Source organism: Cucurbita moschata, unplaced genomic scaffold (genome assembly GCF_002738365.1).
Source record: "Cucurbita moschata cultivar Rifu unplaced genomic scaffold, Cmos_1.0 Cmo_Scf00001, whole genome shotgun sequence".
In the NCBI taxonomy this organism is placed as follows: domain Eukaryota; kingdom Viridiplantae; phylum Streptophyta; class Magnoliopsida; order Cucurbitales; family Cucurbitaceae; genus Cucurbita; species Cucurbita moschata.
Window position 1 is genome coordinate 7361271 of NW_019268517.1, and position 21716 is coordinate 7382986.

Genomic DNA, 21716 nt, shown 5'->3' on the forward strand with positions numbered 1-21716 from the left:
CTCGCTTCATATTACCACTTCTCCAGAAATAATACCTACTCCCTCAACTCATTCTAAAACAAATAGAATTTTACCTATTAAGTCCTTGAAGTTCTCACCTTTATTCCATCCTCGTTTTCTCGTTCCAAACAGTATTATATAAAAGGCGTTCGGATTGAGGACATAGGAATGAGAATAAGGGTGGAAAAGAGGGTATAAAGTTTGGAATATAGGACATGACTCATGAGAATATATCTGTTTATATGCCTATGAGTAACAGCATTTGAGATCTACACGAGTTCATGGTTGGGGTTCAAAATAGTATAGTTGAAGGTTAATAACATAACATGTTCTGAATAAATAAAGCCAACCCATTATTGAGACAATTTTTTCTATAAAAAAGAGAAGGAAAGAACAGAAAACTACCTGTGCTGGGAACATACTGCCTTCTATCTTAGCCTGTAAATAGCTTATGAGAAGAAAAATGGTCGTTGACACTGAATATTTAGATGAAGAACAGCTTTAGCTAGACTCCTCTTGTTGTTTATTGTCATTTTAATTTCAGTGGCCATTGGCAACCACACCATTGTCAAGCTTCTCGCATTCGCCATCCTTCTTAGCGTAGAATCTCCTGTACAATGAATCAACTTCGGTGAGATAGTAGGTGCCTGGTGGTAGGAGGCTGCAGTCCTTGTTTGTCGTAAAGTCCTTGGCCCCGTACCGATGCTCCATCAGCTTCATTATTTCGACAAATTTCTCCGGTACCAACTGTACAAAAATTAGATGTTCAAATCCATGGATTATAAGGCAATCGTCTCTCTACGTCGTATTTGTATTGTCCAACACAATGCACAACCATAAAATGCTAAAGTTCTATAAATCATCAAAAGGCTCTGAACCACAGATCTAGCTATTGAGTTCAATGGTGGGTTAACTATTCCTACTCGTTAATATTATCATATGTTATAGGATACAAAATGATGATTTGGACAACATTAGTTGTTCGACTTTTGTGCAGTTCATCTGAAGTTCAAACTGTCAAGACTAATCATTGTGCTAAGCCTGAATTCAAGATACATGGAGGAGCTTGATACGGTCGTTTTCAGGGTAAAAAGGACATTGTAGCATTGGCTTACGAATGAAGTTATAACTCGACTACGCTCTATACAATTTCTCAGGAGATCTATTTACCGTCTACACTACAGCATAATTAGTTAGGTTTGTAGAAAACATGAGATAGAAGTAAATACCTCGCGCCTCGATTTCAACTTTTTATCTACATTCAAGATGGCTGCAACGTTGGAGAGACTAAAGGGATGTTGACCTTCATTGATTTTCAATGAGAACATCGTTGCGGTTGACCCACTGCCGTACGAGAACAATATCACCCTATTTCCTGACTGGCATAGAATCAGACCATTTAGACAGGTGAAAGTAAAGCAGCCAAATGTGTAAATTGGTAGTAGAGAAGGTGAATACCAGTGAGCTATGCTTATTGTGAAGAAGCGAAATAAATGCTGCATAGAGAGAAGCAGTATACATATTTCCAACTTGCTTTGGTATTAAAGTGGAGGGTTGCACCTTGGAATCATAAAGGGGCTTTGCAAGTTGTTGAGTTATCTGCAAATCCATCATATTAGTTAACAAAAAGTGAAGGATAAATGATCAGCTAAAAGGATGTTTGTCAAAAGGTATAAGACCTTTTCAAGATCCCGACTCTGGTAACTTTCATCGTTAGACAAGGTTGAAAACGGAGCCAACTTTTCTTTAACGACTTCGTCTATTGAGCTGTAAAGAGCAGAAAAAACTTCAACATCCACTAGAACCACCAGAAACAACCAAAGAAGCATAAGAAGCATATATACCTCGCGTTTCTCTTGAAGTCGTTAAAGAGCAATCGAGCAAAGCTCTTCTGCACAAGCTGCAGTACATGAACGGAAATTGATTCATTAAGTAATCTCCTCCCTCATTCTTTTACTGGGAAAACTAACAAGTAAAAAGACCAAATTCTAACATATGTTACCTTGTTATAGGGAGAATGAAATACAAAATAGTCAGCATCAGAAATGGTAAACCGTTTGCCCTCCAGTTTCTCATACCTAATCAAAGTGCAATGACGAGTAAGATAAAATACCTAGTTCGCAAGTGACGATTAATTTATTCAAAATATGAACTTACTTGTGACATAATTGTTTGTAGCAAGAATCCAGGGCCATGAGGTAACAGGTTTGAGAGAGCTTACCATCTACAACCTGCAAGCAAATCATTATAGAGATGACTCACTAGATGTAACAAGAAACTATGTAAATTATCAAAGCCAGGTTGTACAAAATGTACAATATTTTCTACAAAAGAAAGACATCTTTTAATATAATGGAAACTAGAGCAAGAAGTTGGAAATAACCAACGAATTACAATGTATTATGTTAAAGATTACCGGGTATTCGCTGGCTAGGTTAGGCTTGTAAAAATCGTAAACATGAGACATATGACTTCCCCTCAACTTGCTTTCAAAAGCAATAGGAGCATCAGGTCCTATCAGCATGGCAATGGCAGCAGCCCCACCTGTAGGACGAGCTGGTCCTTCAGCATAGACCTAACAGAATGGACAAGTAATTAATATGCAGATTTTGACAGCAAATATTTCAAGAAAATTTTAGTTCAATATATTTCAACGAATCAATGTCAAAAAAAAAAAAAAAAAAAAAAAAAAAAAAAAAAAAAAAAAAAAAAAAAAAAAAAAAAAAAAAAAAAAAAAAAAAAAAAACTTCTCCCATGTTGAAAAATTATAAACCTACACCAAAACTAATTAAAATATAACAATAAGATAGACTAGATTATATCATACCGCACTGTCTGTGCACACCACAAGACCATAACGCCCATCCCAGGAGCTGCTCTCCACCCAATTGACACAGTTGAAAAGGGCAGCTGTGCCCCCATAGCATGCATTAGTTGAATCAACACCTTCAATATCGGTATTTCCATGTTTCTGATTATATAAAAAGATAAGAACATTCAGTATTGTACCATCAATAATGGCATTATCAAGGGAAGGATTCCATTCAAGCTAAGCAGTAGACAAAAATTGTGATTTACATACTCAAAAGTACCAAGAGACGTAACCATCTATAAGCCAGTTCAGCTACTCATGAAAATCATTACAAGTATTTAATATTAACTTTCAATCTGCAAACTCCATTAAAATGCTATCCACCAAAAAAAACACACAATTGGGGCCAATCAACAAAATTCATCCATTAAACTATTTCAAAGCATACTTCAATGACAAACTTTTTGGCAGATCAAAACTTCAATAAAATAGAAGACACATAAAACTTCCCACTTTTAGTTTTGTTCACCCTCACTCTTGGTGGCCCCTGGTTTTTTTTTTTTTTTTTTTTTTTCGTTTAAAAAAAAGTGCAAGAGGAATACCCAAAATTTTTACCTCAAAAATTTGCATCAGGAAAGTCTTAATTGATTTGCTTTTATCTATCACTGTCTCACTGCCAACTTCCAGCCGGCCAACTTGCTTTGGGTCAATTCTATACTTCTCAAGAAGGGAAGTGACAACTGTCAAGCTGAAAATCCAAGAATTTCGATGTTAAGAACAATCTTCAGAATACAGAACCATGTAGATTGTAGCCAATATGGTCACTACCTCATTGAGATTACATCTTCAACCTCAGAACAGAACGCCATGCAATCCTGTCCGAGCCCAATCGTGTATTTCCCCTTGCTTGCTCCATCATGAGCCTCCAAAGCTTCCTATGTTGCCAAAGCAGAAACCATATTAATTTCACTAGCAAGCATACAAGTGAAGGTACCAAATAGTGAGCTCTAGAGACGCAATTCTTCTTTGACATTACAATGATGTCAATATCTTATCAGAATTGGTTGTTGGTCATGGACATAACATCCACGGAGACTGAATTCAAATAACTTTTCCTCTCAAAACTTGATGCAGATCCAAGAAGTCCCAAAAAAGGGAAAGAAAAAAAAAACAGAGACAAAAAGAAAATAGACCAACAGACAAAATTTAATCCAAGAGAGCTGTTAAACAACATATGCACATGTTGTGTGCTAGATATGAGCTCAAAAGCAGCCACCAAACAATTGGGTCAGGTCCCTCAGCCCAGAAATGAGCTCAAAAGCTGAAGTGGCCCAACTCACACACCACACAAACAGACATTATCTACTTACATGTGAAAATTTATAATTTAAAAATCAATCTCCGATCGGAAACAACGAAGCAAGAAAGAGCAAAACATTTCGAAGCATTCAAAAAACCAAAAACAGATGAATCTCGCCGGTCAACATCGAAAATCACCAAAAACAACACAACTCAAAGATTATAGCAAAAATTAAACAAGATTAAGAAAAACAAAACCAATTCATAGAAACAATAACGAAAAGCTACACCCAGTGTAGGAATTTCTCCAAACACCACCAAAATACAATCCAAAACCAAGCGCAAAGCAAGCAGAAAGCAAAGGAAAGCTAGAAATTCCACTGAAAGTGAGAGATCCTCACCTGCTGAACACAGGTAGGAGGGAAGTAGATATCAACAGCGAGAATTCCCACATTCTTGGCCATTTCCAGAACCTCTTTTCGGCGTTCAATTCAAATAAACCGATCCAAATCAATAAAGAACCAAAGTTTGCTACGAAGCTCTCCTTCGAATCTCGTTTTACTGTGAAAACGAAGAAATCGAGAGAATGAAATTGAGAGAGAAGAGAGAGGAAATCCTTCGAAGTAGCAGAGGAAGATGGCAAGGCTCACATGGGGGCGAGTCTTAAATAGAATGCAGTCTACATGAGCTTCCAGCCAAATATTTTGTAAAAATGGAGGACGAATTTCCACTTTTGCCTCTCTTTTCTGCTTATTTACTTTCTTTGCCATTTTTGTTTTTTTTTTTTCGTTCTCTAAATTATAATTTTTTTTAAATACAAGCCCTTGTTTTTAATATTTTCAACCATATTTTTAAATTTAATAAATTTCGGTTTAAATCAACAAAATCCGGCCATCGCAATTAGAAATGAGCTCCAAATAGAGTTTGAAAACGTGTGTACGGGTTTGACAGAATGGCGAATGATTGTGTTTGAGATTCTCGATAGTGGCATTGTGGTCATTGAAAACACGATAATAAGTATTTTTAACCAACTAAAAAATATAAATATTTATTTATTAATTTAAATACTTTTTTATATTTTATTTTTATTTCACCCATTTTTTAAAGCTATCCATTAAGACCTCGACATTCTTGAGACATCAATATTTTAAACATTGATGTTAAGTAACTTATTCTATTTCATAATTTTAAGAAGGTAAAACAAAATTTATTTTTTATTTTTTATTTTATTTTTTTGCCATTTTAACATTTGATAATACTAAATAATTAATTTATAAATTTGAAACGTTTTCAAATTTGTATTTTTTTTCTTTCCTAAAAAAAACTATTATTTAATTAAATTTCGATTAAAAAAATGGACTAATTTTAAAATTTTATTAAAAGTAACTAAATATTTGAAAATACAAAAACTGAAATAGAATAAAACTAAAAAAGAATAAATAGTAAATTGGGTAATTTATTTACCTGTCTATTAACTAAAACCTACTTTAATTAATAAATGATATATTAGCCGTTATTATATTTAATCTCTAAAAAACGAATGTTGTAATAAATTTAAGTTTTAAATAAATGAGATTATTATTTACTTTATTTAAATATTTCAAATTGTTTCATTATTATACTATTTACTCTTTTGAAAAAAATTATATAACTAATAAGGTAATAATATTGGGACATGCATTAAAATACTATTAAAATATTAAAAATTACCCTCTTTATTACTCAAGTTAGGTATTAGGCCATCTATTATTAAACATTAAATAACACCATCAACTTTTTAGTATTTAGTTATTGGTCTTCCTCGGTCAGACTTGGAGTAGATATTTTCCTTTTTGGGCTTTATCTTAGGTACTTTCCCTCGAGGTTTAAAGGGAGAGGTTTTCACACGTTTATAGAAATGTTTAGTTCTTCACTCTAACCAGTGTTGGATCTCACGCCTCCATTTTTCGATGGCTTCCACTTGCTTTGAAAAGTTTACGATGAAAGTTATCAAATATCTTCGGTAGTAATTTCATTAGACCGTTCATCTTTCTTGATATATCCAAATAATTAACAGGTGGGTTGATCGAGTTCTTCGGATCGTACGATTTTTTACCCACCTCTAATATTTTTATAATGATTCAATCCATGCTTAATTTTCTTGCATAAATGATCTTTAAATCAGTTAGGAGTTGGGAGATAATTGATGCGATCCAAATTAAAGAGAACTCTAACCATATTTTACGATTGAATCTCACCTACTAAATCTTAGGACTCCAATAACACCATTTGGTTCAATCCAACGGTCATATTTATAGCCATTTATGATAGAATGGTATAAATATTTTAGAAGTTTAAAAATATAATATTTTTTAAAAGTTTGAAGATATTTATTTTTATTAATTTAGCGATATAATTATAAATTTATTTATTTATTTATTTACAAGCTCAGTATTTTATTTATGGATAACAGTACAAGAGCTTTTGGACAGCACATTTCTTACGTGGCAAGAAACAGAGTACACAACAGATGCACGCGCTTTCATTTATTCTCTTTAAATAATAATCTAATTTCTGACGTGGAATCTTGTTCCACGTGTGGCAATGAGAGATCACATGCCAAATAAATCTTGGGGTATTTTTTAAAATGATTTTATTAAATTTAAAAAAAAATGAAAATTTAGTTTTGGTTGCGACCAATCTAAAAATATGTTATAATCATTAAATCCTTGATTTAAAAAAAGTAAAAAAACAACTAAAATCTTTGAAGATTATTAAATGATAACTTAATTCAATAGCTTACTAAAAATTATTTTCTTTTTAAGTAATTAAATTATATATATTTTAATTTTATTTGAACCGAGTCTGATTACCGTCTTATATTTCTCGTCTCCATTCCCACCCTCGAACCTGCTCAAATCCTTGTCTCCCCCTCCTCAAATAAACAGTCATCCATTACTCCTTGACTTGATACGATTCTACCACCTTGTTCAGAGTAAGTTGCGAATCGTCGAGGATAAGTAAGTTGGTAATCCTTTAACGTCTCAACTACTCATAATTTGACCAATAAGGCCTCGTACTTGGCCGCATTATCGAAGGACTGAAACTTGAATTGTAGTGCATATTCAAAATTTTCCTCTTCTGACTCGATCAGCGTAATCCAGCACCACACCATTGGTCTTTAGATGACTCATCCCCATAAAATCATTATCATCTATGATGTAGACGTGTAGCTTGGTGACATGAACTTCTGACAATGAAGTATGATCGTTTTCATGACGGTTCAGGGTCAAAATTGAATATCATATCGTTCAACTCTACTGTTCCGAAAAACGTATTAGGACGATTACCATAGGTGCTTGACCTTTGTGCTGAAGTTATAAGAGGTAAGACGAGTTTGAAACCAAATATTTTGTTGAAAGCTTTATCAAGTGCCAATCATGGACGTGGCAAAGCTTTATACATGGACGTGTCAATTTTTTTTTACAACTTTTGCACATAAGCATTAAAATTGAACAATTTTTTTTTTACAAAATTGCTTCCTTTTTTATACGTATTTACTCACTTTTGTTGGTTCATAATTAAAATACTTAAATTTACTCTCAATTACCTAATTTAAAGCAATAAACTTACCTATTAGAGTTAAATAACCTAATAAATAAGAATTTTTTTTTTTTTTGTATGTTAAGTCTCTTTTAAGCTAACTCGTCGTTCAAGTCCTAAAATTGATATTTAAACGTAACTACTCATATAATATACTTTACAATGGGAAGTACTGATTCAATCTTATTAGATTACGTTTCAAATTTTTGTGTTCAATTAAATTTTTAAAATAGAAAATTTTTTAATGCCTATAATTCTTTTTAAATATACATTTTTTAAAAACATTTTTCTCAACAAAATTGATTTAAAATTTAAATATTTTGTTACAATCTCTCAAAATTATATATATACAAAAGTTTATTTAATTTACGCTTACACCTATATTGTTGGTTCAAATGAAAGATTACTACAAAATTTCATTATTAAATAATATGAATTAGTTTCAAAAATTTTGATTTTAAATACTATAATCGCATGCGAAGTGATCATCAATGATAAGACAGACGACAAACAATAAAAAAAATTAAATGGTCTCTAACACTAAGCAAAGGCGAACATACAGTCATCGATGATGAGTTAACGACGTTGGTAGTGGTTTGTCGCGACGGTGGACGACAACAGTTGCAAGTAATGGTTGCCAACATTGACAATGGACGACCGACCGACGATAATTGCTTGCAACGATGGTTTGTTAGCATGTTTGATTGCAATTGCGGTTGGTGCAACAATGAAGATAGTAAAGGGTATTTTGGTCATTTTCATATAACCGAGAAGAAAGAGAGAAAAAAAAAAAGTGTTGCGAAAATTAAATTCCAAACACTCTCACACAACAAAGTTGTTGTTTGTTTTTAGGGGACAGCTAAATTCTATATTCGAAGCAATCTAGTTAATAGAGCATGATGTCAGGAATATCGTGTCGTAAATGATCCAGACCGCCCTCCAGCGATTCCCACTTTCTCAAACAGAACAACACGACACGTGGTGTTCATCCGATTGGCCGTATCGCACCGGTGACGAGCACGAAAAGAGCTACATATAAACCAAAACAGGACGATTCATCGCAAAATCTTCCCCCATTTTTAGCCGGAGCTCCAGAAATCCTTCCGCTACCCACCACCCCTTTTCGCGAATTTCTTCCATTTCCAACTCACATTTCTTCTTTCTTCGTTCTCCCAGATTTCCCCAATTTGGTTGTTTCCCGTCCGGGATGAAGCAAGTCAGTTCGCGGATATAGGGATTGATGATTTTTGTCTTTTTTGAGAATTTCGAATGGCGTCTTCAAGGTCCCCGAATGGATCGTCCGATAATATCGTCGATAGCACTCCATTGATGGGGAATCCAAACCGGTCGTTGGAAGATGGGCATTCGGGTCGGCGATTTGTGCAGAGGCAAAGTCTGCGTCAGGCGGCTAGGTTTCTGCGGCAGGCGACTAGTCGGAGGGCGTTGCGCGAGCCGTCTATGTTGGTTCGAGAGACGGCTGCGGAGCAATTGGAGGAGCGGCAGAACGATTGGGCGTATTCTAAGCCGGTTGTTATCCTTGACATCTTGTGGAATTTCGCTTTTGTTGTTGTTGCTGCTACCGTTTTGCTTCTGAGCCGCAGGGATTCTCCTACAAAGCCTTTGAGGCTATGGATTCTGGGGTATGCGCTCCAATGCATTCTCCATATGGTGAGTGTTTGTATTGAGTATTATCGGCGCCTACAGCGACGATTCTTGGCGTTTAACTCGACGGATGAAGGAAATTCTGCGCGCGGGATTTCGGGTTTGGGACCGAGAGGAAATTCGAGCCATTATGCATCACTGGCACAGTTGGATGATAATGATACCAGGTTAGGTTGTCTATAATTATGAGAAAGTGCTGAAAGGTTTTCTCCTGCATTTTTCTGGTTCCTTTACTTTCATTTATACAGAGCTAAACATGTTTTAGTAAACAATGTACCCTATTACTATCTCAAAGGTTGATGCTTCCATCCCTTGTTCCTACGATTGTTGAATCAAAAAGAGGAAATCAGAGGAAATCAACTCTGTTAGATGAACGGGACTCTCCACAATGGTATGATATTGTCCACTTTGAGCATAAGCTCTCATGGCTTTGCTTTGGGCTTCCCCAAAAGACCTCACATCAATGGAGAGTACATTATTTGATTATAAACCCATACCATTCCCTAAATTAATCGATGTGGGACTTTCATCCAACACCTCCCCTCGAGCAAAGTATGCCTCCCCATAATCGAGACTGGACTCCTTTGGAGTTCTCTAGTCACTTTTTGACTATGCCTTCGAGGCTCACAATACTTTGTTCGACATTTGAGGATTTGCCAATCTATTGGCATGGTTAAGTTTAAGGCATGGCTCTAATTCCATGTTAGATGAACACAACTCTCCACAATGTTATGATATTGTCCACTTTGAGCATAAGCTCTCGTGACTTTGGTTTGGGCTTCCCCAAAAGGCCTCACACCAATGGAGAGTGTATTCTTTGATTATAAACCCATGACTATTCCCTAAATTAACAGATGTGGGACACTTTCATCCAACGAACTCTTACTCTCCTTCCATCGTTGAGCCACTCACTTATATTCATTTTCTTATCTGTCACGACAGTGTAGCAAAGCACCTTGAATCTGCTAATACAATGTTTTCCTTCATCTGGTGGATTATTGGATTCTACTGGGTATCTGCAGGAGGCCGATCTTTAGCGCACGCCTCCCCTCTGCTTTACTGGTTTGTGATTACTCCTTGTTTGCACTGGGTTTTGAAGTTGATGGATTATCTCGTCATAGATTCTAACTTCTATTAATGTCGGTCGAACTGCAGGTTATGTATCATATTCTTGGGCTTTGATGTGTTCTTTGTGGTCTTCTGTGTTGCTTTGGCATGTATCGTTGGAATTGCTGTTTGCTGCTGTCTTCCCTGTATCATTGCACTTTTATATGCTGTAGCAGACCAGGTAATTTGTATGATGTCCCAGGATATATTTTTATGCCTCCATTAAAAGGTATAGATTATTGCCTACCATTAATCAAATTCCTTCGCTTTGTCCATTGTAAAACCATTGAAGTAGAAATAAGGGAGCGAGACGAGAGGTGTCTTCTTTTAATTATGTAACGTTTTCGTGTATTAGATGGATAAACCCCATTTGAAATGTGTACACAAGGGAAAGTGTGTGAGAAAGGAGAGTAGAACCCTTTGTTTTGTAACTAGACTCTGGGGCTGTAGTAAGGGGAGGCCGACGGGTATTAATAGGAGAGGAAAGTGCTGAATAAGGTACGTTTTGGCTTGTTTGTGCGGTGGCTATACTCGGGAGTCGAGCGAAATGGGAACCCCTAGAATTCTTCCTTGATTATACTTTGCTGATAAATAAAACCAGCTGTTTTCCAAGACTATTATAAAATTCTTCTGCTTTGTGTTGGCATGAAGCCCTTCTTGTTTATAGTAGTTCGTCTCGAGGTAATTGATGCCTCCTTGATGAATTCAAGATGCAAGGGGTCGGGTCCAATATACTCCGTTATTACGAACGAGAGAGAGAGAGAGTCATGACCTGAGCTAGGCATAGCCAATTTAACCTTTTATCCTAAACCATCTAAGATGGGAGTATGAACAAGGACTCTCCTCTTTTACGTTGCGGCCACCGGTGTGTTCTTTGCAGGAAATAGGAGAACCTAGACCATCTTTTGTTGGATTGTCTGTTTGCTTATCTCCCTTTGGTGTTGGTTTTTCAGAATCTTCGGGGTGGATATGGCTCGTAACAAAGGGTGTCGTTCCACGATTGAGGAGGTGATTCTGAACCATCATTTTCGCAACAAAGGGAAAGTTATGTGGCAGGACTCGTTTTTTTTTCTCGCTATTTTGTGAGGGCATTTGGCTTGACAAGAATAGTTGAATGTTTAGCGGGTCTGTGAGAGGTTTGGTGAGGAGCTTTCGGAGTCTGTCGGATTTAGCTCGTCTTTATAGAGCGTCCGTAAATCAGACTTTTTGTAATTACCAAGTGGGTCTCTCATTCTTTTGGCCTGAGATCCATTCTTGTAATTAGTTTTGGGTTGTATCCCTTGTACATTGTTTCATTTCAATGAAATCTTGGTTTCTTATCAGAAAGACCATTTAGTTTTGTTTACAAGGCCAACTTTACTGGCTTGATGCATATAATAATGCTTATATGCAGGAAGGAGCAACCAAAGAAGACGTTGAACAGTTGTCGAAATTTAAATTCAGAAAGCTCGACGATGCCGAGAAATTCTCTGCTGATTTACACGAACCTCTCGGTGGTATAATGACCGAGTGTGGTACAGATTTACCCATTGAACACACCCTCTCACAGGAGGATGCGGTATGTATCACATCCATTATCATATATCGAACCTTCGCTGGGATCTTACTTTGTTATAAACTAGAATTCGCTTGTTCTGTTCTCAAACTGACGACATTTCCTGCCTTTTAGGAGTGCTGTATCTGCCTTTCTGCATATGATGATGGCGTCGAGCTACGAGAGCTCCCATGTGGTCACCATTTCCACTGTTCCTGCGTCGATAAGTGGCCGTATATTAACGCTACATGTCCTCTCTGCAAGTATAACATCTTTTAAAATAGTAATCTTGCTGAAGAGGAAGTTTAAAAATACTCCTCGTTGCGAGTGTACGAACGTTAATACGTGTTGTTGAGTTATGTTTATGTTAGCCGTGAAAGAGCCTTTGGCTGCAGTTGTTAGTGTTGTGATCGTTGTGTATATTATTCTTTGCTGTAGTTGTTGCTCTGCTCAGGTTGCTTGTGTAAATGGCGATGTGAAGGTCCTGACTATTGCTCAACGCATTCCTTTGTTATTCTTCTCCTTTTCCTTAGTCCTCTCATCTTTTGTAATCTCATTACCAGTAAATTTAAGTTGCAAATCCTTTGCTTTGTACGCACTCTTCGAGATATGAATGAGATATGAACGAGGCTCGGGGCATTGTCTCTCGTTTTGGAGGCTCTCCCTCGGGAATGAAACTAGTGCTTGGGGAGGGGATGTAAAAGGGCACATAAGGCACTTCCGTTAACAAGCTTAACTACAACAAATTGCTAGTTTAGCTGCTCTTGTATGGTAGTACTGACTCTTAGAAAGATAGATTCCCCGATCTGAAATTAGAATATGAACGGAAAAGAATAAGAAACTTTTCGGACTTTATTGCATTCCTTTTTTATTCTCCTTATTTTTTAGTCCCGTCTAATCTTAAATTACAAATTTTTAAAATAAAATATTAACTATTTTTTATAATATTTTTAAATTTATAAAAAGAGTTAAAAAGATATTTTAGAATGGTATTGAAAATTTTAAAAGTTTAGAAGTATTTTTTTTAAATACGTGAATATATATATATATATATATATATATATATATATATATATATATATATTATTAATTTAGTTAAAAAAAGTAATTAATAAAAAAACCAAAATTACTTTTTAAATTGTAAGTAGGAAATAATAATAATAATAATAATAATAATAAACAATTTACTAGTAATAAAGGAAAAGTAACCTAATTTAATTTTGAGGATAAATAAATATTTAATAAAATAAAAATCCAAAATCAGAGGTCAACTAGGATTGATTCAAAAGCTGTTACTCAACTTGGGTTGCATAGCCACAATGATTGAAAACGAGTGGAAACTTATCTCATTTTTATTCTATTTCTTTCTTGGAAATTTTAATAAAAGAAAGAAAATATTTTAATTAAATTTAAAGGATCCGATTGGTGGGAATGATCCACTTTATTTCAAAGTTCCAAAATATATTCTTTTTAAAAAAAAAAAAAAAAAAAAAAAAATCTTTCATCTAATATTTTAAATGAAACCTGACGCCCACGATATTTAAACTTTAAATTTGTTGGATGAAAGTTCTGCCACTAATTTAGAAAATGATTATGAGTTTATAATCAAAGAATACTATCTTCATTCGTACGAGACCTTTTGGGTAAGCTCAAAGCAAAGCCATGAGAGCTGATGCTCAAAGTAGACAACATTATACCATTGTGAAGAATCGTGTTCAACTAACATAGTATCAAAGTGATGCCTTAAACTTAGCTATCTCAATAGAATCCTCTTTTTCAACGAACTTAGTATCAACATGTCAATAGAATCCTCAAATGTCGAATAAATGAGTCAAGGCTTCTCAAAGTCATAGTAAAAAATGACTAAGATTCCAAAAGAAACAAGTCGAGTCTCGATTAAGGGGGGAGGCGTACTTTGTTCGAGGGGAGGTGTTGATGAAAGTCCCACATCGGCTAATTTTGGGAATGATCATGGGGTTAGACTATCTAAAAATTCAAAAATTTGGGTCCGATTGTGGATTGACTTTTTTTTTTGTTAAGTCAACTCAACTAACCCGAGAATAAGGTTATAACCCAATTCAACACTATCCTATTTTTAAGATTATTATATAATAGAAAGTTGGGCCTTGGTAGCATATTTTTTTTTAGTTTAGAGTTGAGTTATTTAAAAATTCAAAAATTGGGTAGCTTCGTGGATTGTCTTTTTTTGGTCAGAGTCAACTCAATTAACACGAAAATAGGGTTATAACCCAATCCAACACTATCTTATTTTAAAGATTATTATAAAAGATAAAAATATTCGACTTTTGTTTCCAATGTTAATGCTGTATCGTGATTTGTGAATTTTTATATTTAAATTTTATAAGACTTAGTTATTAACGTAACATATATCATAGATGACTAAAATAAATAATAATAATAAAAGAACAACTCGGCCAAAATGAAAATAGAGAGTTGATTTGGGTTAAAGTGTGAACTCTATTCAAGTTATTCAGATTTTTACGAGTTAATACAAAAAAAATTCTCTAAACCAACCGGTATATATCCTTAAATATCGGACAATAGTTATTAAATTAGAAATCAGGAGTGGTTTGATTTAAGAATTTAAAATAGTCTATTTTAAAACTAAAACAATAATATTCTTGAAATTATTTATTACAACTTGTTTTTATTTATTTATTTATTTTTTTAACAATTGTTTTACGAAGTCTCCTAAAAAACTAAGCCCGTCGAAGGGCACAACCGTAATAATCCCCACCGAGATCGCAATTCGAGTCGACAGCCTTTCAGATGAAATTTGAAAAAACGATCCAAAAATTAGAAAAAAAAATCACAAAGTTGACATTGGACTCCCTGCTCGGCGTTGACCATTAATGAATGAATGGCATATTTCGTAATTCAGGGAACTTCCAGGGGTAAAATCGAAATAACAAAATGTGAAATCATCGACTTCTCTTACAAGGGCCGTTATATTTTTATTCATTACAGTTCAGTATTTCGCGCTCCTTCTACACGCTTTGCTCTGCTTCCATCTCTGATTTTACCGTTTCTTCTTCTTCCTCTCGATTTCCGTCGTGGTGATCGCCGATGGAGTCGGGTTCTTTGTTGCAGCGGTACCGTCGTGACCGGAAAAAGCTGCTGGCATTCTTGTTGTCCTCGCGTTTTGTCAGAGAGCTGAGGACTCCGGCAGGTCCTGTCACTGATTTCTCCGCCGTCGACCTTGACTCTCTGAGCGCTAGCTATGTTTTGGAGTGCATTAAGTCTGGTAATCTTGCTTCTTTGTGTGTGAGAGATGAGTGTGAGTTGTTGTAGTTTGAATGAAAGATTTGATATCGAATTTGCGGTTTAATCTCGAGTTTTTTTTATTGCCAATGCTCGAGAATGAAGCTGGAAGTCTTTTTCATTTTCTTTAGCTTCTTCTCGGTTCTATTAGTTTTTTTTTTCTTCTGTAAAATGGATTTGGTTTCCTTGTTTGGGATCGGAAAGTTTGCGTCAACGGTTCTGCGGCGGAGTGCTAGCTGCTTTCCATGTTTTTATAGCGCGTTCTCTGTTTTTTAGTTGACCGAGTCACGTAACTGTGAACACTTGCAAGGAATTTAATTTCATTGTTATTTTCTTGCTTAGGTGGAGTTATTGACATTTCTACAGCTGCTAAGAAGAAGCAACATGAATCTTCTTACCCGATAATGGTAAGAATATGTTAGTGAGAAGTTATTTGGTTTTGCCTTTTTCTCCGCGATTTACCTTCTGCTATGCCGTCGCTCTATGGAAAGTAAATAAATCATGCTAATGTTTCCGTGCTTCAGTGCTTCCGTCTGTTTATTCATTTATAATTTTTTAAATTTAAATTCTGAATGGACTGTGAAGTTTATGCACTATCTGAAAATGCTGAATTGAAGCTTGAGCTTTCCCAAAGTTTCTGTTGATTTCTTTTGCATGATATTCAGCGGACATTTTTCTCTCGAACTATCTTCATCGCATTTAACAACGCCTTGATCGTCCGTACACCAGAGGGTATGGCCTGAGCATCTTTTACTTAGTCGGGTAGTCAATCAAATGCCTCGCGAAGGTGCAACTTAGACAAATTAACTTTCGACTTGTACCAAAAGTATTTAAATTTCGAACATTTGTTTTAATGAAGATTTAACAGTAATCCATGCCAATTTTCTCTTAGTATTGTAGTTGTAGTAACTTTGTTTTAGAATTTCTGTTCTTCATTAGAGTTTTTGATTTCGGATGTGCAAGCAATAATTTTTTTTTTTTTTTTCATTAGAATTAAAAGAGGTCTGTGTGCATGTTTGCATTACTTACCAATTTGATTTTTGACTGCAGATACAATCTCGACTACGGACTTCTTATTTTCTACTTTCTCATCCAGATTTGTCTGGATCACCTCCTAGCCGTGCGCCACCGCCACCTAAAATGGTGGAGAGATCCTCTAGTGACATATCGTGTTCATCTAGGTCGCTTGGGTCATCAGTTGATGACAATATTGCAACCTATAGTGATGACTGTGGTCCTCAGTCTAATGGAACAACAGCCACACCTTCGAAACTTGTGAAGGATCTCAAAGTTCCGGCTTTAGGACTACCTAAGTTGTATACAGGTATTTGATGCTTTTATTCTTCTATTGAACCGAGATTTCATTTTCATTTAAATTCTTAACAAACAGACATGTTTATCCTTTCATATTTTTCCCATTAAAAATAAAAAGAGTTTTCCGAAACAATGCTTAAATTTGTTAAGATCCCCACCTCCCGACCATCATTTCTTATATTGTAAATTGATTCATAGTTTTATGATGATCAAAGGACTGACAGATGATGACTTGGATGAAGCAGCATATTTAATCTTGCTTGCATCAATCGCATTTTCTGGGTGCGCTCTTTTCTTATGGAAATGCTAGACTTATTTATTTATTTTGTAGTTTGTCCTGCTTAAGTGCTACGTATTGTGCTTCCGGAAACTTGAATTTGAGTTCATGTCTCTTTTTCATTTTTCTTTTCTTGATAGTGATAGGGAACATAAAATATATCCGTCTTCTTTATCATTTGTTTGTTCTCTCTCTCTCTCTCCATCACCAGGGTTGAAATCTATTCATCTGAGGATAAAAAGAAAGAAAATGGTATTACACATACTGTAGGGATGACAAGTATAAGGAATGAAGTAGATGTTCAATCAGAGAATTTTGAAGGACATTTGAATTTTCTTCACGCTATCCGCACCCAGATGCAGGCAAGGCAGACTCTGTCTCTCAGATGATCTTATCGCTATTTCCTTTTTACATTGATGTCATACATCTGAAGCTTAACGATCTATTGTAGCTATTTTGCTGCATATAGTGAGATTTTCTTTTCTCCTAGAGAGGTTAACAGAAGTCTACTAATTCTTATATATTGTTTCAGGTTTCATTTTATATGTTGTTTCATTTTTATCTGCTCAATGAAGTTTAGAATTGCCGGTTGAAATCTCGATGCATTAATACATGTTCCCAATCTATCTTACTGTTCCTCTCCCTCTCTCCCTATCTCTTCCCCCATTAACTTGGTCAATTGCTGATTTGGACTCAGAATTTATATTATTTGACCAGATTTCAGCAGTTTCTGATGCATGCATGAGGAAAAGATTAATGGAATTGGCTGCAAAGAGAAACTGGGGGCAAATTAATGTTCCTCAAGTTTTGTTGGTCCTCTTGCATGGGGTTTTCAGGTCTGATTTTCCTAGTGAGAAAGCTTATATGCAATGGAAGTTCAGACAGGTAATAAATCAATTGTGGACAATTGGTGAAAATTTTTTTTGCATTTTTTACCGTAGTTAAATTGGCTGAAAGCTCTTTAGTTATTTTTTCTGCGTCACTGTTTATCAATTATGTACAATGCACATCCTGTAGAGTGTAACCAATTGTCTTTATATTGGGCATTTTTCGATCAAGCAGCTTTAGTGGCTCATTTATGGAACTGCTTTTTGAGAAAAAAGAATGTATGTATATCTTACATCTATAGGAAACCATATATTCAAAAAACAGAGAAAAAATGAACAACCTTCCAATCTAGGTTTTCACTTATTCCATATATTGTAGTATAGACGGGCTTTTGAAACTCCGAGAAACATGATACTTTCATAGAGATTGACATCTCTGTTGGTCCTGCAACTATAAGAAGTTGGAATGGTGACATTAAAGTGAGGGGCTTAATGGGTACTGTAGTTTTAAATAAAGTACACAATCCTCCCCTCGAACAAACAAAGTACACCATAGAGCATCCCTTGAATCCTCCTTCTCTGGAGCTCTTGAACAACCTCCCCTAAATTGAAGTTTGACTCCTTCGCTAGAGCCCTCAAACAAAGTACACACCTTTTGTTCGACACTTGAGTCACTTTGACTGTACCTTCGAGGCTCACAATTTCTTTGTTTGACATTTGAGGATTCTATTGACATGCCTAAGTTAAGGACATAATACCATGTGAGGAATCATGGACCTCCACCATGGTATGATATTGTCCACTTTGAGTAGAAGTTCTCATGTCTTTACTTTTGGTATCCCTAAAAGACCTCACATGAATGAAGATAGTATTCCTTATAAATCCATATTTTTTTCCTTAATTAGCCAACGTGGGACTACTTCTCCCAATAATCCTCAACAGGTGATGACGGTTATATTTGTGATTTTCCTTAAAATAGATGAAGTATGCTTTAATTCAATGTTCCGTTCAGAAATTTATTGTTGGTTAATTGCTCGGGAGAAAGATCCTGGCTTCTTTAAAAAATGAACAATTACATTATTGATTATGGAACTCGATAACATACACATCCAGGTCTATTTTTTTCTTTCTGTACTATGAGTTACCTTACATGGACATACAAGTCCTCTCCTTACTTAACCATGAAGTTTGGCGGCTGCATCTCTAGGTCAATCTTTTGGAAGAATTCTGTTACTCTGCTAATCTTGTAGCTTCTGAACGTCAAATCTGTGAAAGTTCTCTTGTGAAGATCAGAAGTACAAAGGTTCAGTTTTATTTTATTTTATTTTTGTTTTTACTTTAATTAGATACAGAGAATTAAATGCTAGTTTAGAGTGGTTCATTCTTCAGATTTCTAAATTCCTTCTGAGATCGATCATATAAAAGAATCTGATTTACTGCATTGTTGAACATGGTAGGAATGGGATATCAATATGGTTCGATCTGAGCGTGCAAAAGTATTGTCAGGTATTGGACAAGTACTGTCGAAGTTGCCAGCTCCCTCTGCTTATCACTTAAACATCAGGTTATATGAGAAATTGATTTTAGGCATGTTTGATGTTCTTGACGACAGCCATCCCGTTATGGTATTTGTTCTTCCTTTAATATTTGTTTGATTTAGTTTTGCGTGTGCTGTAAATTAAGGCTCATAAACGTCTGATGATTAGCCTGTTACCTTTGTGTAGGAAGTGGATGACAGTCTCGTCCTTCTCAAATTGACTTGGTCTGCTTTAGGCATCACTCCGGAAGTACACAGTGTGATCTTCGGGTGGGTCCTTTTCCATCAGGTATACTTCTCTATGAAGTGATTAGTAGGGCTCGTTTTCTTTAACAAACTGCATTATTGAATTCTTCATCGTCAAATTGAAAAATTTGGTACTACTTATTTGCTAAGAATTTTTGAACTACTTCTTGAACCATAAACAATTTTTTTTATTAATGAAATGAAAAGAGACTAATGCTCACGAAATACAAACTCCCACGAGGGAGTGAAAGGAAAAACTAAAAATTAGGAAACCTTTAATCAAGCAGATTCAACACGATCTAGTCTAAGAAGAAGCCTGCTTGCAAAGATTCTTTGATGCTGTTCCAAACATAACTTGATAAACTCCCGAGGAGGCTACCGCTATCTTGAGATAACAAAACCTCAAAAAGGGCTGTTGGCGTGCCGAACATTCCAACAGAAGCGACAAAACAAAGCATCTATTTCCTTTCTCTTTAACTGAATATGAAAAAAATGATCTATGAAAGGCTTGAGATAGCCCAAAGGCCAAACCATAGAAGAAATTGAGCAAAACCTGCAGGTACAATATTTACTATGGTAGGAGGATAGGTTAGGCATGCTATGTAATTGATTCTTTAATTCTTGGGCAATTGTTGACTATTTGTACAGGACAACCTGTTGTTTTTGTTGCAAACCTGCAGGTACAATATTTTACATGTTGGTGTGGTTTATTTTTTAATGTTATATTTAAAATTTAATTACTTTTCATAGAAAAAAAATATGCCTTATCCTCTAGTTATAACTTATAAGAAAAAAAGATAGTTAGCTGTATGCTTAGGAAAATAATATTGGTTGTTTTTTTTTTTATCTAATATATTTTTCTATTGAAGTTTGTCAAGACAGGTGAAGCCTCATTCTTGGACGAAGCCATTCTTGAGTTACAGGAGGTTGCATCATCTAAAGATGACGGTGGGAAAGAAGAACAATATTTGAAAAGCCTATCATGTTCAATATCATGCAATGGCAATGAAATGAAGTTGAGTTTGGTGGAGTCCGCCTTCTTCTTAATTAGCAGTTGGTGTGACATTAAACTACAAGCCTACCATTTGCACTTCCGTGAGGTGAATTTCAATTCTTGGTTGACATTTTTCCTATGGTATCCTGTCAGCCCCATAAATGTGATGACCATTGCTCAAATGTTTTATATATTACACAGCTTTTTTGATGTAAGGTCCCAATATTATTCTACCTCCGTTAATTACTATTTCTAGCGTACCATTGCCCTTATATTTGTTATCACGTTCTTGAATGTTCCAAATTTCCTATCATTTGTCTACACTAATTTAGCTATTTTTCTTAAAATCAGAAAACTTCTTACTTTGGGAAAGTGGTGAGCCTGTTGTCCACTGTTGGAGTTATTACTGATTGCAATACTGTAAAGGTAGGTACTAATGCCCAGCGTACTAAAATGGATATTTGATTTATAGATCTCTTGGGCTATGTTTTCATAAATCTTCCGTTTTGATAGTTCATGTCTAAATAGAAATTTGTTCCCAGAAAAAATCATTTCTCCCAATTTTTTTTTACAATAACTTTCATATTACATTCAGCGATACAATCTCCGTGGGAGTAAAATGAAAAATGAAAATGATGTTAAATCACCACAAGCTAGCTTACAGGTTATGGTAAATTTATTTATTTTATTTTTTTTAATCAATGTTGTAACACTCTTCTCCACTTTTGGGCTTGAAAAGTAGTAGAAGGCCCAATAAGTGAAAACCAATAATACTAGGTGCATAAATTAGTTACAAAGGTTTGAACATAAGACCTCTCTGAACTCAAAAACTTAAGCTTTTGAGTATAACATGCCTGAATTGTTCAGTCATGTGGAGTTACGCGAGTTTATCATGTTATGACGAGGATATTAAGGGATTGGAGGTTATCATTTCCTGATGCTATATGGAATAACTAGCTTTAGTTATAATGTTGCTTACTGAATTAGCAAAATTCCAGGAGCTTGCTTGCATAATTATGGTGGTCACTTTAAATAGCTTGTTTTCTATCCTTTAGCGTGATGCATTCTTTGCTGTTGTTTGTGGGATTTAGCTAGAGATGAATAGTAGAGTTTTTGAGGGGTTTAGGAGATCTCCTGATCTCCCGATAGATTTATTGCACATGTCTGTTACTAAGAGTTTTTTTTTTTTTTTTTTTTTTTTTTTTTTTTTTTTTTTTTTTTTTTTTTTTTTTTTTTTTTTTTT

At 35.1% G+C, this 21716-nt stretch overlaps 3 protein-coding genes across 10 annotated transcripts in view; 2 read left to right on the forward strand and 1 right to left on the reverse strand.

The window, feature by feature from the left end:
- Nucleotides 1–199: 199 nt before the first annotated feature.
- LOC111444682 (hydroxymethylglutaryl-CoA synthase-like) lies at nt 200–4773 on the reverse strand. Its single transcript, XM_023082684.1, has 12 exons — nt 4513–4773; nt 3641–3747; nt 3428–3560; nt 2828–2971; nt 2417–2575; nt 2158–2231; nt 2003–2078; nt 1845–1900; nt 1680–1767; nt 1459–1599; nt 1230–1379; nt 200–747 (listed from the first exon to the last, which is right to left on the reverse strand). The coding sequence occupies exons 1-12, from the start codon at nt 4573–4575 to the stop codon at nt 541–543; spliced, it is 1398 nt and encodes a 465-aa protein (XP_022938452.1). The 5' UTR covers nt 4576–4773; the 3' UTR covers nt 200–540.
- Nucleotides 4774–8662: 3889 nt separating this feature from the next.
- Nucleotides 8663–12571, forward strand: LOC111447781 (E3 ubiquitin-protein ligase At1g12760-like). The gene is made up of 5 exons (XM_023087122.1): nt 8663–9522; nt 10298–10417; nt 10511–10643; nt 11856–12020; nt 12132–12571. The coding sequence occupies exons 1-5, from the start codon at nt 8963–8965 to the stop codon at nt 12273–12275; spliced, it is 1122 nt and encodes a 373-aa protein (XP_022942890.1). The 5' UTR covers nt 8663–8962; the 3' UTR covers nt 12276–12571.
- Nucleotides 12572–15000: 2429 nt separating this feature from the next.
- LOC111447738 overlaps nt 15001–21716 on the forward strand; it is an 18956-nt gene continuing 12240 nt past the window's right edge. For 5 of the 8 annotated variants that reach the window (XR_002711319.1, XM_023087058.1, XM_023087077.1 and 2 more), the window contains exons 1-11: nt 15001–15261; nt 15621–15685; nt 16329–16602; nt 16808–16874; nt 17081–17231; nt 17587–17754; nt 18904–18999; nt 19154–19321; nt 19421–19522; nt 20349–20579; nt 20825–20899. Coding sequence is in view for 7 of the 8 variants with exons in the window: in XM_023087058.1 (XP_022942826.1) it covers nt 15084–15261; nt 15621–15685; nt 16329–16602; nt 16808–16874; nt 17081–17231; nt 17587–17754; nt 18904–18999; nt 19154–19321; nt 19421–19522; nt 20349–20579; nt 20825–20899 (1575 nt within the window). In the remaining variant the exon portion in view is untranslated. Of the gene's footprint in view, nt 15262–15620; nt 15686–15750; nt 15810–16328; nt 16603–16790; nt 16875–17080; nt 17232–17586; nt 17755–18903; nt 19000–19153; nt 19322–19420; nt 19523–20348; nt 20580–20824; nt 20900–21716 lie in introns of those variants that run through there. The other 3 variants (XM_023087070.1, XM_023087085.1, XM_023087109.1) reach the window with 3 other exon arrangements.

Coding starts and splice junctions, on each gene's coding strand:
- LOC111444682 (XM_023082684.1), bottom strand. CDS start 4,575: ATGGCCAAGAATGTGGGAATTCTCGCTGTTGATATCTACTTCCCTCCT. Junction 2,972..3,427: donor TCCTGATGCAAATTTTTGAG/GTAAAAATTTTG, acceptor TTATATAATCAG/AAACATGGAAATACCGATAT. Junction 2,232..2,416: donor ACCTAGCCAGCGAATACCCG/GTAATCTTTAAC, acceptor ATTTGCTTGCAG/GTTGTAGATGGTAAGCTCTC.
- LOC111447781 (XM_023087122.1), top strand. CDS start 8,963: ATGGCGTCTTCAAGGTCCCCGAATGGATCGTCCGATAATATCGTCGAT. Junction 9,523..10,297: donor TTGGATGATAATGATACCAG/GTTAGGTTGTCT, acceptor CTGTCACGACAG/TGTAGCAAAGCACCTTGAAT. Junction 12,021..12,131: donor CCCTCTCACAGGAGGATGCG/GTATGTATCACA, acceptor CCTGCCTTTTAG/GAGTGCTGTATCTGCCTTTC.